This window comes from Panulirus ornatus, chromosome 47 (genome assembly GCF_036320965.1).
Source record: "Panulirus ornatus isolate Po-2019 chromosome 47, ASM3632096v1, whole genome shotgun sequence".
Lineage (NCBI taxonomy): Eukaryota > Metazoa > Arthropoda > Malacostraca > Decapoda > Palinuridae > Panulirus > Panulirus ornatus.
In genome coordinates, this window is record NC_092270.1 from 19,924,345 (window position 1) to 19,943,164 (window position 18,820).

General features: G+C 38.4%; 2 protein-coding genes across 4 annotated transcripts in view; one reads left to right on the forward strand and one right to left on the reverse strand.

Moving 5' to 3' along the window:
- The window catches only part of LOC139763643 (DNA repair protein RAD51 homolog 3-like), a 23,517-nt gene extending 11,491 nt beyond the window's left edge, over window positions 1-12,026 (reverse strand). The window contains exons 1-6 of the mRNA XM_071689905.1: window positions 11,983-12,026; window positions 8,732-8,893; window positions 5,878-5,972; window positions 3,866-3,993; window positions 1,886-1,992; window positions 802-907 (exon numbers count right to left, since the gene is read on the reverse strand). Coding sequence (XP_071546006.1) covers window positions 802-907; window positions 1,886-1,992; window positions 3,866-3,993; window positions 5,878-5,972; window positions 8,732-8,855 — 560 coding nt within the window. The 5' untranslated portion in view covers window positions 8,856-8,893; window positions 11,983-12,026. The remainder of the gene's footprint in view (window positions 1-801; window positions 908-1,885; window positions 1,993-3,865; window positions 3,994-5,877; window positions 5,973-8,731; window positions 8,894-11,982) is intronic.
- A 2,328-nt stretch (window positions 12,027-14,354) lies between these two features.
- Window positions 14,355-18,820, forward strand: part of LOC139763646 (uncharacterized) — a 46,340-nt gene continuing 41,874 nt past the window's right edge. For 2 of the 3 annotated variants that reach the window (XM_071689909.1, XM_071689911.1), the window contains exons 1-2: window positions 14,357-15,508; window positions 18,571-18,763. In XM_071689909.1, coding sequence (XP_071546010.1) covers window positions 15,472-15,508; window positions 18,571-18,763 — 230 coding nt within the window. In that variant the 5' untranslated portion in view covers window positions 14,357-15,471. Of the gene's footprint in view, window positions 15,509-18,570; window positions 18,764-18,820 lie in introns of all 3 variants that reach the window. The other variant, XM_071689910.1, reaches the window with a different exon arrangement.

Genomic DNA, 18,820 nt, shown 5'->3' on the forward strand with positions numbered 1-18,820 from the left:
ATATTTAAGGACAATTTCTCCCATTCAAGCACCATAACCCTCCTTAACAGTAACTTTTACATTCTAACCACTTAAACAAGAGCCAAAACATACTGTATGTTTCTGAACTTTAAGTGCCCTAAGAAGCTTGAAAAAGAAAAGCTTGCTTAGCTCCTGAAATCTGCAGAGGTCAAGGAAATCGTAAAGCATGTGAAGCTTAAGAGACTCACGATTGTAACTCAAGTGAAGCTTAGGATATTTGCAACAACTGTAAAGTTGAAAAGATTAAATACAATGACACAATCGTGAGCATTTTCTTTCTTGACTGGTTTGAAAACTTCTCAGTTAAAGTTTTTAACATCAGGCCACAAAAACAAGAACAGTCATCAGAGCAAATCCTGAGCAAATTATGCATCATCCTATAAAACATAAGCCAAACGACATTATTCACAGTAGCAATAAACTGCTTCTCCAAGGCTGATATTATGAGCCAATTAACACAAGTAACCAGATCCTGATGGTTTGCTGCTTTACCGTAAAAGGAAGGAATTATGGTTAGATATCCAACAAAATAAGAGGATGAACAGCTGGATTCAACTTATATCAACTCTACCAGATGAGGAGGAAGTGACAAATTTCCTAAGTAGTATGACTTCCTGTTTATTGCCTTGACATAACAGGCATATGTCTGCAACTTATCATATATAAACAAAATGGAAAACTCAGCAACAAAATTAACAAAGAAGCATGATGTATTTACATGATTATAATCAGTAGAAATATTGCATCAAACCTTACAAAAGAATTTGTACGATACATTACCGAAAATAATGTATTCCCTTCATAATAGATTCCACAGTAAAGTTAGGGACATCATTATTCTCACTACCAAATGTTTGCACATGATGGACTGCATGGGATGCCATATCTGAAAGATAATAATATTCTTTTATCATCCTTTTAAGATGGAGAATAGCATGATGGGCTACATGGGCAAGCATATCTGAAAGATATAACCTTTTTATATCATCACTTTATGATGAAGAGAAGTAAACAAAGCATACAATGCATGAAATTCTCAAAACTTACAGTTTTCTTTACTACAGTATTTTTAGATTTCTTTTACACACACCATGAAGAGAATTTCTGGACCATGCCTGCCATTTACAGTTAAAGGCAAGTTTACACCTTTTATCCTTCATTGCTCTTTCCTCTCTATACAATGAGTAATTCCTGTTACATTTTTCCAGGTTCTGTTAGTATTCTGATATCTAGTGGGGCCTTCTCCTGGACAGAGAAAGGAAATGTCAACAATTTGCAAGTTATTAACTAGTTAGATCGTATTATAATTCTGTTAGACAACACTGTGGGTTGTATTACACTTCTTAAACAGTAGCATAATTAATGGCAAGATTTTTTTCCTAATACTAATCTCCTTATAGATCTGGAAATTTGCTCTTCTTTTAAAACTGTCTGATGTATAAGCTTTTTCCAGCATTCCACTTCAAAGTACAAAGATATACTTAAATTCTCTCTTCCTATTTTCTCAACCCAACCATACTGGTATACTACAACTCCTCTCTTTACAGGTACGCTTTTTCTTATCTTTTTAAGAGTATGGTCCCCTGAAAACTCGATACACTGGCACACAAAACTTAACCGAGTTACAGTAATTTATTGAAACTGGGTAACAAAGATCTGATTATCATGATATAACTGTCAATGATTAGATGAGTAGGATTAAAAGCAACCTTCGTTGAGGCGCTTGCAGATCTAATCTATTACCTTACATTAAAAGAAATTCTTAAAAGTTACACAAGAGTAAAAAAGGTTCTAATCACCATGAAATTAGATATCCAACCAGCCTTCTTAAGTAGTATAATACCCAACTTAGAACTAAGCCTACCTTTTATCCTTCCTACAGTGAAACTCCCTTCAGTGTCAATAAAAACTGCCTCTCCTCCAACTCCTCCAACACTGCTAGGAAGCTGTACTGACACACAAGCCTGCAAGCTGTAAAAAATGGAAACTAATTCTCCTGTATCTGTGAAATTTCCTAACTCTGTTGTACACAATGCAATCAACATATACAGCAAAAAAATTGTGCATCTGATCAAAGTAACTTCTTTAAAGAGTATAATGAATATATTATAATAAGCAATAACTACATTTTTCAAAAGTACAATTCTTATATGTACCCTTACAGTAAATTTACATACAAACCAACTAATCCAAAACAATTTCTCAAAGATGTGTTCAGTGCTATATCACCCACACTTAGTACCTCAAAATTATATATAATCCCCAGGAGCATTCTTGTAGCAGCAGGATAGCTCATGCACAATCTCCTTCCAACTCCCTAACCTTTCCATATAAATTTTGCATTTATCTCAGCAATAGAATAAAGCTTTCTCTCCAGTTGTATTATCTGCATTTAACCAATGACTTTCTCTTCGTCTCTCACAATAACCTCATTCAAGAATTAACTTTCTATTAAACTATCTACATTCCACACATCCATTTAATTTCAATACTGTACTCTATCTTTTATCTTAAACAAAATATAAAACTGCAGTTTGAAACCTAATATCCTGACTCACCACAGTCAGCGAAAATGCCTTCCTTAATTTACCCTATAATTCATTTTTTCTTGCACACTTCCCAATTCTTTTATGATCCAAATCATGCCAATTTTTCCTAATACAAGTGCACTCCCATTTTTCCTTTTCTTTCATTGTTCTTTCATGAAGCTATCAAATTTTTGTAACTTACTTCTGACACTCACTACTCTAGTGTGGCCAAAGCAACCACAGTGACAAAACTATCCCAGCCGGTTTTCAAAAATGAATGTAAATGATTTCTAACATACGACAAACTTTCTTCAACCTTCCAATAACTTTACATTTCCTCATACAATTCATACCCTACTCATTCTGTGATATACTGTTGTAAAATCATTCAACCTTGCTTATATCCTTCTGTATTTGAACATCTCTCAAGAATATTCAAGGCCAAAATCTGGTGCATGGCCTTCCAGAAATCCTTCTTGTTCATCTGCCACAGCATCACTTTCATCATCATGGTCTGTTAAATTAGTATCCTACATTTAATGACCAACACTGGTGAGTAGTATACCATGCCAATGTGAAATCAGGGCTGGGCCCAGTATTGTGAAAGCAGTTTCCTGAAAAAGGACACTTATGCACCTGATCCACCCTATGCAAATGAAAAAGGAGTAAAAAATACTAGATAGACAAGCAGCACTGGAGTTCAGCAGTTATGGAAACTCTTTTGCCGTGGCCATCCCCTTGAGGATGTTCCCAAAAGAAATGGGTATCACAGATATGAGACAGATTTACAGAACATTTCTCTCAATGTCACTACAACCAAATTCATTACAAGCTTTCTTACTCTGTCAACATTTGAACAATGAAGCACAACAGTATATTTTCCAATCATTTCATTACCTACCTAATCATTCATTCATTCTATATCTGGACCTTGGACTGCACTTCATTTTTTAAGACTAACAGTGTGACTCTTACACTCTCATAAACAACCACATCAATTCAACTTCTTCATGTACATTACAATAACCAACATTTTGGCATTAATGAAGAGGGAATAAACATGGTAATGTCAACCAACTCAGAATCTTAGGTTAATCCTTAGGCAAAGTCTCCAACCAGCAGTGAAAACAAAAGCTCAAGGCTCCATGAAGAATGCTTACATGTATCTTTCTGAAACTTTACTGTAGCCATACATTCCAAATTCACTCCACAAACATATGCACCATTCCATGCAAAACTGTTTTTTCAACTGTAAATCCTAATCAATACAGGTCACAGATAACTCTCTTAGATTACTTTAAATTTATGAACCATACCAAAGTTGAGTTTTTCCAACGCCTGGAGTGCCAGATACTTCCGTGATTGCACGTAGTGGTACACCTCCACCAAGCAGATTGTCAAGGGCTTCACAAAATGTCACAACATGTGACACATCACTCTCCTCCTAAAATCAAACTACAGGAATGTTAACCTAAATGATGTATAGAAAAAAATGTCAAAGTTCACCTGCTGCTCATAACCCACAGCATAGAACACAAAAGCTGTCATATTACTGAGTTACCATATCTTTAAAGCCCCATTTCTCCAACTTAATATTCACTTTTATTTATTATGTTCACGGGATGGACTAAGTGCATACAGTCACATCCACTGCATTAAAAAAGTGAAATATGAAAAACCTATACGTATGTAAGTGCTTCTTACCATTTCATTTTGCATATAAGACCTTTAGCTCTGCTCACAAAACCTAAGCTGATTCATATATGATCACTGTTTCCACTCAGCCTCCACTCAGTAAAAATTGTCAAATGCATCCAATCCTAAGTCATGTATGTACAACATCATGAATATTTGGTACCCCCTGAAGAAACATAAATATGCAGTGTTTGATTATTCTGAGTTAGAAGAAAAAATCCAACCTCTACAAGATGGAAAGGGAGATATTTTACAGTTAAAAAAAAAGTCTTTGAAATATAGAAAGGGAAGCAGAATTCCACTCTGAATGCATATCTGTTTTAAGGAGTTCTGTTGAGAATATAATGTCAACAGATAGATACCAAAAGTAGGAGCCTGAGAAATAGTGTTTCCCATAAAATCAAATTACCTTTGAAAGTTTTCATCTTGGCCATGAACAGTAATCTACAGGTTTCCTTGAAAAAAAAGAACAACTCTTTATTCCAAAATGGCCAAAAACATTTAGAGTTTAAATTCCATGGACAAAGGCCTTTGCATGGCACTCCTCTACAATGGTACAGTTACCAGCTTTACTCCTGTCAAAACAAAAGCCAAAAGAGAAAAGCTCTAAACATGCATACTGCATATTCAACTGTTCAGCAATCTCCATGCTTTTCCTAAACACTTGTTTGAGAAAAACCTAATGTGAAGATTCTGAAATTAAAAATCGTAAAACAATATTGCTTCTATGTGGAAATTATTACCTCTGAAAGTTTGGGGAATCACAGTGAAGGACTGCACAAATGCTGGCTGATGGGATGGTAATCTATTGCATGGCAGTAGAATAAGTAAGTTAGTCATGAGGTTTGCTGCCAGCTAATCACCACGATGTCATATACTTGAGTTGGTTATTGCATGGTCGTTGAGTCTGTATGGGTAAGCATCAGCAGGCCTCATAGGTAATATGTTAGTCAAAGAGCATGAATCCAGTAAACCTTATTTTGTAGGGTGAAACAGTGTTTTAACAAACATAGCAGCAAGAAGTCTCTTAGATGCCTTGAGGGCCATGTCCTTGAGGAGAAAACTATTTACAGTATAAAATGAATATGTTGGAGCAGTTAGACACTGCACTTAAAAAGGCATGAAGATTTCCTGGAAAGGGAATTCAATGGATGGAAATTAGAAATTTACCAACCACAAAGGAGCTAAACTACCGAAAAAGGCCAGTAGCCATGGAATATGTCAATATGGAGTAGTTTTCTAAGATGGGAATTAATCAGTCAACAAGACCACAAAATTGCAGAGAACTGAGCAAGTAAAATTAGAAAATGTGTGGAAATACTTTTACAGTTAAAGATCATTGGATAAACAGAACAAACTCAGTGAAGAACTAGCAAACTTGGAAACCATAATAAATCATTAACGATAGAAAAGATGGGATGAATCCTGTGGCTCGAGTTTTAAACACGTCCTGTACGCACAAATGAGATATCCCAAATGAAACAAGAAAATCCTGTTTTATAAAAGCCTTCGATCCCTAAACCATCTAAGAGAGCTCAATACTTAAACTCCTGTCTTAAATGCATCAAACTTCATTAGATCTAGCTTAGCAAACTTTGAGATACTTTTTATCAACTAACAAAATAAATCTTACTTCAATCATCTGGAGCACTGTCACTGGCTGTTCAGTGTTGGTGGCTGCAGCTAACCTCATCACCTCAGTACTCTCCTTTAAACTTAATCCTGTTGCTGAAAGTGAAAAATATCTAATTTTACCCTCAAAAAAGTAAAGCTACAACAGAAAGTATTAGCACAATAATTCTCATTCCACTGTTTACTCTTCCACAGATAATTCATCTTCTTTAACTACATTCTTATCTATTTTCTTTCTTCAGATATCAATCCTTATATCCATTCCCATTTACATTGGGTAGGTCAGGTTCACACATCCTCTCAAGTCACTCGAAAACATCTCTAACCCATGTGCAGTGTGTTGAAGTAAAAAATGAGCCTCTATGCTAAAATAAACACTTCTTACTTTTTCACTTAATGCACTAAGTTGGTCTATCAAGTGAGACCAACATCTTCATTTTTACCACCACCTTCACACACTACAAGATTGTTGGGGATGAGAGGGCCTGGGAAGCAAGTCAGTTGTTGTTCGCCAATGATACAGCACTAGTGACTGATCCGAGTGAAAAACTGCAAAAGTTGGTGACTGAGTTTGGTATAGTGTGTGAAAGAAGAAAACTGAGAGTAAATGTGAATAAGAGCAATGTTATTTGGTTCAGCAGGGTTGAGGGACAAGCTAGATGGGATGTGAGCTTGAATGAAGAAAAATTGGAGGAAGTGAAGTATTCTAATTATTTGGGAGTGGACTTAGTAGCAAATGGAACTGTGGAAGATATCAGCTGACTGTTACAAGTTACTGTTACAAGCTGATATCTCCCCTGACAATGTATTAACTACACAAGTTCACTCAGGAACTTATCGTGTTTCATTTTCCTCATAGTAATCAGCAAATGGGGAGGTGATAACAAGTAGTGGTGATGTGAGAAGGAGATGGAGTGAGTATTTTGAAGGTTTGTTGAATGTGTTTGATGATAGAGTGGCAGATATAGGGTGTTTTGGTCGAGGTGGTGTGCAAAGTGAGAGGGTTAGGGAAAATGATTTGGTAAACAGAGAAGAGGTAGTGAAAGCTTTGCGGAAGATGAAAGCCGGCAAGGCAGCAGGTTTGGATGGTATTGCAGTGGAATTTATTAAAAAAGGGGGTGACTGTATTGTTGACTGGTTGGTAAGGTTATTTAATGTATGTATGACTCATGGTGAGGTGCCTGAGGATTGGCGGAATGCGTGCATAGTGCCATTGTACAAAGGCAAAGGGGATAAGAGTGAGTGCTCAAATTACAGAGGTATAAGTTTGTTGAGTATTCCTGGTAAATTATATGGGAGGGTATTGATTGACAGGGTGAAGGCATGTACAGAGCATCAGATTGGGGAAGAGCAGTGTGGTTTCAGAAGTGGTAGAGGATGTGTGGATCAGGTGTTTGCTTTGAAGAATGTATGTGAGAAATACTTAGAAAAGCAAATGGATTTGTATGTAGCATTTATGGATCTGGAGAAGGCATATGATAGAGTTGATAGAGATGCTCTGTGGAAGGTATTAAGAATATATGGTGTGGGAGGAAAGTTGTTAGAAGCAGTGAAAAGTTTTTATCGAGGATGTAAGGCATGTGTACGTGTAGGAAGAGAGGAAAGTGATTGGTTCTCAGTGAATGTAGGTTTGTGGCAGGGGTGTGTGATGTCTCCATGGTTGTTTAATTTGTTTATGGATGGGGTTGTTAGGGAGGTAAATGCAAGAGTTTTGGAAAGAGGGGCAAGTATGAAGTCTGTTGGGGATGAGAGAGCTTGGGAAGTGAGTCAGTTGTTGTTCGCTGATGATACAGCGCTGGTGGCTGATTCATGTGAGAAACTGCAGAAGCTGGTGACTGAGTTTGGTAAAGTGTGTGGAAGAAGAAAGTTAAGAGTAAATGTGAATAAGAGCAAGGTTATTAGGTACAGTAGGGTTGAGGGTCAAGTCAATTGGGAGGTGAGTTTGAATGGAGAAAAACTGGAGGAAGTGAAGTGTTTTAGATATCTGGGAGTGGATCTGGCAGCGGATGGAACCATGGAAGCGGAAGTGGATCATAGGGTGGGGGAGGGGGCGAAAATTCTGGGGGCCTTGAAGAATGTGTGGAAGTCGAGAACATTATCTCGGAAAGCAAAAATGGGTATGTTTGAAGGAATAGTGGTTCCAACAATGTTGTATGGTTGCGAGGCGTGGGCTATGGATAGAGTTGTGCGCAGGAGGATGGATGTGCTGGAAATGAGATGTTTGAGGACAATGTGTGGTGTGAGGTGGTTTGATCGAGTGAGTAACGTAAGGGTAAGAGAGATGTGTGGAAATAAAAAGAGCGTGGTTGAGAGAGCAGAAGAGGGTGTTTTGAAGTGGTTTGGGCACATGGAGAGGATGAGTGAGGAAAGATTGACCAAGAGGATATATGTGTCGGAGGTGAAGGGAACGAGGAGAAGAGGGAGACCAAATTGGAGGTGGAAAGATGGAGTGAAAAAGATTTTGTGTGATCGGGGCCTGAACATGCAGGAGGGTGAAAGGAGGGCACGGAATAGAGTGAATTGGAGCGATGTGGTATACCGGGGTTGACGTGCTGTCAGTGGATTGAATCAAGGCATGTGAAGCGTCTGTGGTAAACCATGGAAAGCTGTGTAGGTATGTATATTTGCGTGTGTGGACGTATGTATATACATGTGTATGGGGGGGGTTGGGCCATTTCTTTCGTCTGTTTCCTTGCGCTACCTCGCAAACGCGGGAGACAGCGACAAAGTATAATAAAAAATAAAAAATATATATATATATATATATATATATATATATATATATATATATATATATATATATATATATATGAGTGTGTGCGTATTAACTAACAAGCATTTTCATATATGTATACCTGAACTAAGTTCTACAGGTTTTAGGCCCCGAACATCATCATCATATATGAAGTCGGAGTCCAGTAACTTGGTTATGACTGAAGCAGGCAGGCCAAGAACACTTAGATGGCGATGAGAAGTCATCCTGGGCTCTTGCGAGCAAAGTACTCGGTGATCAGAGTCTGTAAAAGTCACATAAGTACAAAGACAACTATTAAACTGCTGTGCCCTTCCTTACCATTAGGATTAATGATCACAATTCTTGTGAACAAATTAAAAGAAATGTCCTTTTCCAAACATTTTTGTTGCAAATATGGGCAATCAAGCTTTGAAGATTTACACAAGAAAATATCACTCTGTGTTTGCTTGGTCTTTGAGAGTCACCTAATATGTTATTCATATAGACAAATTAGGTATAAGTGGTCGGAACGAACATTAGGTGGAAGTAGTCATTAGGAACATTAAGTAGAAACCTCTGGTAAACACTGCACTAGAGTTGCCCTCTACTAGTGGCCTGTTTAAGGGTGAAGAACTGAAGAATAAGAAACTGCATTGAGCGACAGTGGAGTTCGCCAGTTATAGAAACTCTTTTGCCATTTCCACCCCTTTGAGGGAGTTCCTTGAGGGAATGGGCATCAGAGATATAGACAGTAGGTTATAGACTTACATGTTTATTTTGCCAAAATTTCCAAAACATATAAAGTGGTTCAAGAGAACCTAGGGCAGGTTTTTGGTTCACATACAAAACTCAAATAAATGAACCATTTCAAAATATGTTGAATCTGGACTTCTTAAAACGCTCCAGTAAATAATCTTCAGAGGGGCTCTTCCCTTGGACCTCCACTTCAGAAAATTACGAAGATCAATGGCAATAGCAGACTGGATGACTAGTGATTCTATTCATCCTTGAATTCACAAGAGAAATCTGGTGAAGTACTACTGACACTGTACCTTCTTTATGTTGTCAAACATGAGGCTAAAGAGAAGAATATTAGTGAAAACATAAAATACAATGAAAATTTTTACTGTGAATAAAAATGCAATTTTTGTCTATGTAGATCAGCTCAGGTAATATTAGGTGATTTTGTGCAGGTTAAGCCAGGATGGAATACTTGTACGGTAAATAGTGGATGGTAAGCAGCCACCAATCACAGAGGTAAACAGGGGTTGGTAGGTAGCCACCAACCACAGAGGTATACTTCCATAACTACCTGCCTGGGTTTTGGGAGGGTTAATAACTGTTGTGACATGAGCCACCACTTCAGTGGCTGTCAAGTTGCAATCTTCTTCCCCAGGTATCTCTATTTTTTTTCTTACTGCTTCACCCACATGTGGATTGCTGGCATTCTGTCCACATACATACAATCTCTCTTTGTCAAACAACACTTGAAAGCACACAAATCAAACAACTCGTTATCCTGACTCTAGATTTTCCTTCAGTGAGCACTATGAGTTAGACCTGCCTTATGGTAGAGGTAAGAGTAGTAGTAGGTAAGAACAGTAGGTAGGAGCCTATGAAGACACTGCATTGGAGTTGCCCTTTGCCAGTTACGAGTGTGGCACTAAAGACTATGAAGCGGCACTGGAGTTCACCAAGGAGTTCCCAAAGGGAAAGATTATCAGAGATATAAATAAAAATAAATGTACAATGTTCAAATTATACTGATTTTGATATCTTCCATTAAATAAAGTTTTCTTTACGAACATGGCAGTATGAACTTAGAAATATCACCAAAATTCATTTCAACTGATTTGTTAATTATTAGACCACTTTCATACTAGCACAGTTAACTTCAAAATAATATCATCATATCTATATAACTATTTTTGAGTGACGGGCCTGAACATGCTGGAGGGTAAAACTGTGCATGGGATATATTAAAATGGAATAATGTGGTACGCTGGGGTCGACATGATGTCAGTGTACTGAACTAGCGGATGTGAAGCAGCTGGAGGAAACCATGGACAGGTCTGTGGGACCAGGTTATGATAAAGGGCCTGTGGTTTCGATGCAATGCGCATGACAGAGTATGGATAAGAAAATGCTGACTTCCTTGTGATACATTGCTAACATGGGAAATGGCATTCACGGATGAAAAAATCTATAGTGGATCAGGCTTAAATGATGAGAAATATGGGATTACCTAACACACCAAAGAAACACAAAGAAAAAAATAAACTGCCACATCCATAAAATCATACTGCTTTGGGTAAATAATGGAAAAGATAAGCCTGACTGAATTGGTAAACAGCGTATTAACTTTACAGATGTCTCAAAGACACTTTCCTGTGTTCCCATTGGTAAAGTACGACCACAGCATAGCCAGGGTTACGGTATGATCTTTTCATTTCTCCCATTGCTGTTACAAGCTTACGTTACATTATGCTGTTACTACGATTGCAGATTGTACTTGCGCAGCTCAGCCCAGAGTTCTGCTGCCTGTGTGGAACAAAACCTGGATGGCCTTCCTCCCCTAGCAGCGAGTAATTCACTTCCGTCATTCTTCTCAATGAATAAGGTTGTACCAACCAACACACTAAATGAACAAGACGACACAAAAGATCAATCTAACAGAGCTGTAACAAACAACAGATTAATCTAACAAGGTTGTATCAATAATCAAATTGATCTAACAAAGCTGTTCCATTTAACCTAGTGGGGGATGTAAATGTAACAGGTTTGTTCTAATTAATCTAACAATGCTGTACCAACAGATCAATCTAATATGGTTACAAAATTAATAAATCTAACTAGGTTGTTTAAAACAGCTGATTAATCAAACAACATATCTATCTAACAAGGCTGTTCCAGCAAAGCGGTACCAACCAACAGATCACTTTGAGTTTTAACGACCAACAGGTAATTAACTAGTTATATCAACCAACGTAACAATCTAACTACCGTACCAACGAGCAGATTACTCTAACAGGCTGAACCACCCAATGGATTAACACGATCGTTATAACAAACAGATCATTCAGACTATGGATGTCGCATAAAATAGGTCATTCTAACACGGTTATTGCAACAAAATTGTGCCAGTCAACAATTCCCTATGACAAGGTAATAACAACCAAATAGATCAATGTTAACAAGGTGACAACAACCATAATCATCGTTAAGTTGTTCGAACCAAGTGAAATTGTACGAAATTGTACTGATTGCATCCTTATTGGGTCATACAGACCAATACATAAGTGTCACTAAGTCGTACGAGGCAACCAAATCAATCTAACAACCCAACAGTCGTTTTAAGTGATGGAACTACACCTTAGATCGTTGCCCGACGTCAAATGAAGAGCGCGCATTTGTCCCGTTGTATGAGCTAGTAATATCGAGCGCCAACATTTGTGGTGGCTGTCTTTTTTTTGACAGTGTTCGCTGGCTATTGTTTGCCAGTGTTCATCGACTGATGCTCGATGAAATTGTTCGCTGGCTGCTGATCGCAACTAGAGTTCGCTGGCTGCTGATCGCAACTAGCGTTCGCTGGCCATTGCTAGCTAAGGTGTTCGCCGTATTTTTTCATTTGAATTATTGATTTCTCCATGTCATGATTAAAGATATTACGTTTTAAACACCATAACAAATGACTGATGATGATAACTAATATATCATAAAATATCTACAGGGAACAAATACAACAGATATTTCAATATCAATTGTGACAAGACCTTTTAACAGGGCAGCAATTGTTAATCATTATAAAAAATAAACAATACACCCACATACAGTGGTAAGTGACATTGCAACTGCAATGGTTACGAGACTTTTAAAAAGTACAGGAATTTCAATAATTACAAACATATTTAGATCTTTTTTCCTACTTATTCGCAGTTTCCCACTTTCGCGAGGTAGCGCCAGGAACAGACGAAAAAAGGTCGCGTTCGCTCACATCCTTTCTCTAGCTGTCATGTGCAATGCACTGATGCCACACCTCCCTATCCACAACCAAGGTCCACAGACCTTTCCATGGTTTCCCTCCGCTGCTTCACATGCCTTAGTTCTGTACATTGACAGCACGTCGACCCCCGTATACCACACCGTTCCAATACGCTCTATTTCATGCACGCCTTCACCCTCCTGCAGGTTCAGGCTTTGACCACTCAAGATATTTTTCACTCCATTCTTCCAAGACATAGAGAGAAACAGCTTAATATTGAAAAGACAATGTCCATGAACAGAAAATAATGTACTCAAAATAAGAGTCAAATGAGTTTGCAAACTCAAAAAGTAGATTGCTTCTAATACAGATTTTTCATGAAAATCAAAAACAGCTAAAAGTTAAGTGAATCATAGTAAAGTAATATAAAACAAATTTACGATAACAAATACAAGTTTTGAACCCGGGCCAAACCTGGAATAATATCACATCCATTTTCCCATTTTCTCTTATTCTTTTTATTTCTTTCTTTACCATTCCTATACTCATATAACTAATAATATCTGCGTGCATCTTTTCTGTGGCTTTTATGGTCGACACATTAGCCACTTCATTCAAATACATCCTTACATGTGAGGGAAATTCATATAAACTATACTTCATCTCTTGCAATCCTATAACCAGGCAATTACACATGTTAACAACATGGTAGTTACAGAGGTGTTTACAAAGTCTTCACTGCATTTCTACTGTCCACAACAGAAATACGTTATCTTTACATTTCTCTATAGCAATCTGAAGACCTTCACAGATTTCATGTCACTCAGCCAGAGTGGATGAAGTTTTTATCACAGTTGCAAAAATACCACACATAAAACTGGGGAACCTAACCAGCTCTCTCTCTAAAAAGAAAAAAACATTTTTATGAATAACTGGGTTGGCAATTGGCTTTTCTCCACTTAAATTGTGATATATTTATTATGATGCATCCTTCTTGTTATGGTCTAAACCTTATGCAAATTGGTAAGGAAACACAATGTCTATTAACGCCATAACATCCTACAAACTCCTTCCATACTTGAACACATTACTAACATTTCTTCTTTCATTTAAATACATGAATGCACGAGACAGTCTATCATCTGCATTTCTCCCAATAGATTGTGAGAGCAGCAGCTCAATCTGACCCAAGAAATGTAACCTTTCCCCCAAAGCCACTGTCAGCTCGGCTGACTCAGCCAACACGACCGTCAGCCCAGCTGACTTTAGGTTGAACTGGCAATCCTGCTGTCTTAGCCCACAAACGCGTCAGCTCAGCTGACTTAGGCCACAAAACCTCTATATCCTTAGCGGACCCAAATGACACAGACGTCAGCCATGATGACCTAGGCCACACGACCGTCAGCCATGATGACCTAAGCCACACAACCGTCAGCCATGATGACCTAGGCCACGCAACCGTCAGCCATGATGACCTAGGCCACACAACCGTCAGCCATGATGATCTAGGCCACACAACCGTCAGCCATGATGACCTAGGCCACACAACCGTCAGCCATGATGACCTAGGCCACACAACCGTCAGCCATGATGACCTAGGCCACACAACCGTCAGCCATGATGACCTAGGCCACACAACCGTCAGCCATGATGACCTAGGCCACCCGACCGTCAGCCTAGCCAATCCCAGCCACGCAAGTGTCACCTTGGCTGACCCTGACCTACGGCATACAACCCTCAGTCCAGCTGTCTCAGGTCACACAGTCGTTAACAAAGCTGACCTAGGTCACACCATCGTTAAAACAAAGCTGACCTAGGTCACACCATCGTTAAAACAAAGCTGACCAAGGTCACACCATCGTTAAAACAGCTGACCTAGGTCACACCATCGTTAAAACAAAGCTGACCTAGGTCACACAACCGTTCAAACAAAGCTGACCTAGGTCACACACTCGTTAAACCAAGATGGTTTAAGCCACAACCAACAGTGCAGCTGACAAGCCACACAACCGACTGACTAAAAGTCTCTCACAACAAGCTGACTCACAACCAGCTGACCCATCCTACAACCATAATAACAGCTGACTCAGGCCACAGACTCGTCAGTACATCTGACACAGACCCATACAGGTATTATCAGCTGACTCAGGCCATAGACTCGTCAGTACAGCTGACTCAGACCCATACAGGTATTATCAGCTGACTCAGGCCATAGACTCGTCAGTACAGCTGACTCAGACCCATACAGGTATTATCAGCTGACTCAGGCCATAGACTCGTCAGTACAGCTGACTCAGACCCATACAGGTATTATCAGCTGACTCAGGCCACAGACTCGTCAGTACAGCTGACTCAGACCCATACAGGTACTATCAGCTGACTCAGGCCATAGACTCGTCAGTACAGCTGACTCAGACCCATTCAGGTACTATCAGCTGACTCAGGCCATAGACTCGTCAGTACAGCTGACTCAAGACTCATACAGGTATTATCAGCTGACGCAGGCCACAGACTCGTCCTCCCAGCTGACACAGACCACAGCTGACACAGACCACAACAGCTGACCGCCCACACGACCAGTTCACTCGCCTCAAAACGGGTCCAAAAAATATATATATAACTAATTTCGGCCACTACCATTCCTAAGGGTCATGTTAGGGCACCTCAAGGGTGTAGTTTGACCCTTAGTGAACACTAGTGAAGAAATGTGTTAGAATCTACATAACACTTGAAGGCACACCCTAGAGGGCAGGAAGAAGTGGACAAGAACTCTCACCCCGAAGAGATGAAGACTTAAATTGACCTAAATTACTTCAGTCATCTTCAATTGACCTCAATTGCTTGTTTTCATGACCTGTGTGTCATTAGGAGGGTGAACAATGTCTATATCTGACCCCCTGATCAAAGACTTGAAAGGTAAGTGTTCAAGTGACTGTCTGATGGGCAATATAATGCTATGTTAATCACTCATATGTATATGATTATAATTAATCATTGATTTGTTGGTAAAAACCTGAATTATATTGATTCTAGTTGTTCCACGTATGTGATCACGCTGCATGGTTAAACTCCAGGGGCGAGGCTGATATAACTAATGAGAATTATATCACGAGAATCGGTTTAGAATTATGTTAATTAGTTGTTAATAATGTAGAACTCGTCTAACTTTAGTGTTATGATAGGTTTTGTAGCGTGCTTTTTTGGTTTTGCGTTTATGTGATATATCGTAAGACAAGAACAGTGCAATTCCCCCCCTAAAACCAAAGCTTTATAAAGACACCATAAGTGTAACTAATGGAAGAAAAGTATATCAAGTGAAAGTAATCATAAGTGTTAATGACCAATGACAAGTACTCGAAGCCCTCCCCACAGTACAGTAGTGGGGAGGGCTGTAAAGATGAAGGAAGATGTGGGGTTAATTTATTTGAGTCATTATACCATTTGTGAAATTGATGTGGGATTGATTAATTTGAAATTCATTATGATTATTATAAGATTAACAAAGCCAGTGACACCTCACCTAAATTCATGAAGCGAACCATTACCTTGCTTCAGCATTAGTACATAGTGTGTGATTGTCTTTGCCTTGCATTAAGTGTTGTACATTCACATTATGCAGAATAAAATTTGCAAGGATTTCCATGCACTAGGGGTTTTTATTGTAAAAACAACTGCACACAGCACTTAAATCATAATTGTAAGTATTAGGGTAACTCGTAACTTTCAAATGCAAAATAAAGTAAATCGTGGCTGCTAATGGAAGTTAGTTAGGTGAAGTTAGTAGGTGAGGCTTGAATAGAATTTGTCACTTTTTTGTGCATTATGTAACCTCGTTATCTTCAATCGAAATAGCCCTACACACTATCGTTTTATTTATAATAGGATTACTAAATGCTATTATATCCCATTAGTTCCATCAAAATAATTTCAACTAAGCATTGCCATCAAACTACATAATTGTCAAGGAAACTAACCAGGTATAACACTTATATGGAGCCACTGATAGAATAGAATTCTCTGAACTTTAATGAATCCATTGATGTGGCTAATATTGACAGCAATGAATTAGAGAATTACTATGCAGGGAATAGTGAATGTGTAGGTATTTATATTTCACAGTGACTGCTGATTTAGTATCGTATCTTTAGCTGGAATCCCATGGGAATATGAATTGGTATTTTACGTTGAGGGAATGGCGCCTTTGCTATCAGCATTGATGAAAAACATGATGGTGTATTTGTTCGTCATCAAAACTCTCACCTGTTGTTATCACTTTAAAGAATGTCAGTGTATGTTTGGTTGGACTGTGTTTCTTAGTTTGGGATTGGCTTTCTCTTCATACCCATCTGTTGACTAACTACAACAAATCCATCGTAGAATTATCAGTAATGATGTTAGCATTGCTTCAAAAGTGTAGAATTCCAGCTAGAAATGTGATCTCGCACATGTAGCTTCTGCATTTATTTTCATTTTACCTCTAGTTATGGCATTTTCATAATGCATTATAATGATAACATAATGCTTATATTGCAATTTTTGCTTTTTTTGCATGCTTTGTTTCACTGAACATCGATTTCTTTTGCCTTGTTCCTTTCAGTCTTGAGATACTTCAGGTGTTCCTTGAATTATTTTAGTATTGCCTAACATCACCTAAGCAAAAATGAAACATGCTTTTCACACCATCAAGTTTCCTGTTTATATCAGTAATCTGTTTATAACATATTGATTTAATGTGTTATAAACATTAGAAACTTTGAATTAAAATGTGCCACACGTTAGTTTGATTTTGATGGTTTTAATGAAAATTTGTGAGCTTCAGAATTTTAGAAATGATTTGCTCTCATTTTACAAAATTTTCCAAATTTTCCCTCATTTTCAAAACCCTTCTTACTTTGTAGATTACGTCACTTGAGATCATAAGATGTGGGGAGGGAAAGTGCATTTACTGGTATTGAATATGGATGTCTTTATTCTGTTTATCTATCTATATCTGATGCCTGTTCCCTCCTGGAACTCCCTCATGGGTGGTAGTTGGTGGCAGCCACTGACCAGCAAGGTATATTTCCAGTACTGCCCACCTAGGTATTGGGAGAGTTATTGATGGGTGCACAGTGAGCCAGCACTTCAGTGGTTGTCAAGTTGCACTTCTTTGACCCAGGTAGCTGTCTTTTCTTTCTTTCTTCACCCACACATGGACTGCTGGTATTCTGTCTACAAACATACAGTCTCTCTTTGTCCCAAATAATAATTAATGACACTTAACTCACACATTTCATTCTTTGCAACTCTAGATTTTTCTACGGTGAGTGTTTTGTAGTAGCTGTGCCATTTGGCAAAATGGTAGGAGCAATTGATAGTAGTAGAAGAAATGTTAGACAGGAGCTTTAGGTAGAAAAGTTATGTAGAAGTATTAGGTAGAAGTGGTAGATTGTAACATTAAGCAGGAATTTAGTTAGATGCATTATTTAGAAGTAGGTGGTAAGAAAATTAAGTAGGAGCTTCTGAAAACACTGTGTCAAAGTTGCCCTTTGCCAGTGGTCTGTTAAGGGTGAGGCATAAAGACTAGGAAGTGGCACTTTAGTTCAACAGTTATGAGGACTCTTTTGCCATAGCTACACTCTTAAGGGAGTTGTCGAAGGGAATGGGAATCAGAGATATAGATAGAGGTTGGGTACAGATAGACAGGATAAACTACAGTGGAACTGTTGTCAGACTTAAATCATTGCAGTACTTTAGATTAAAGCAGCATCCTGTAAGGACTGGTGCTGATGATATTCTATCTATATATATATATATCTCTGATGCTCATTTCCTTTGGGAACTCCTTGGAGGGGGTGGTCACGACAAAAGAGTCTCCATAACTGCTTCTTGTCCTGTAGTGCCTCACCCTTAAGAGGCTTCTGGCAAAGGGGAACTTTAGTGCAGTGTTTTCAGAGGCTCCTACCTAATGAAGATATTAACCTGCTTATTCTTTACAGGTCATATCCTTGAAGCAACTAAGGCGAGCTTTAATGGACCTCTATTGGACACACAACCTTTTATTCTTCCTCTTTGTCAAGTGTTAGAAGCCATTTTTCGTAAAGGATTAAACAATGCTGTCCACTCTGCATTTGGCCTTACTAAACGAGATTACTGGTCATGGGTGGAAAAAACTGCTCATACATCAGCTGGGTAATGTATGGGGGATTATAGTTTTTTATTATTATTACTTACTTGACTGTTAGAAAT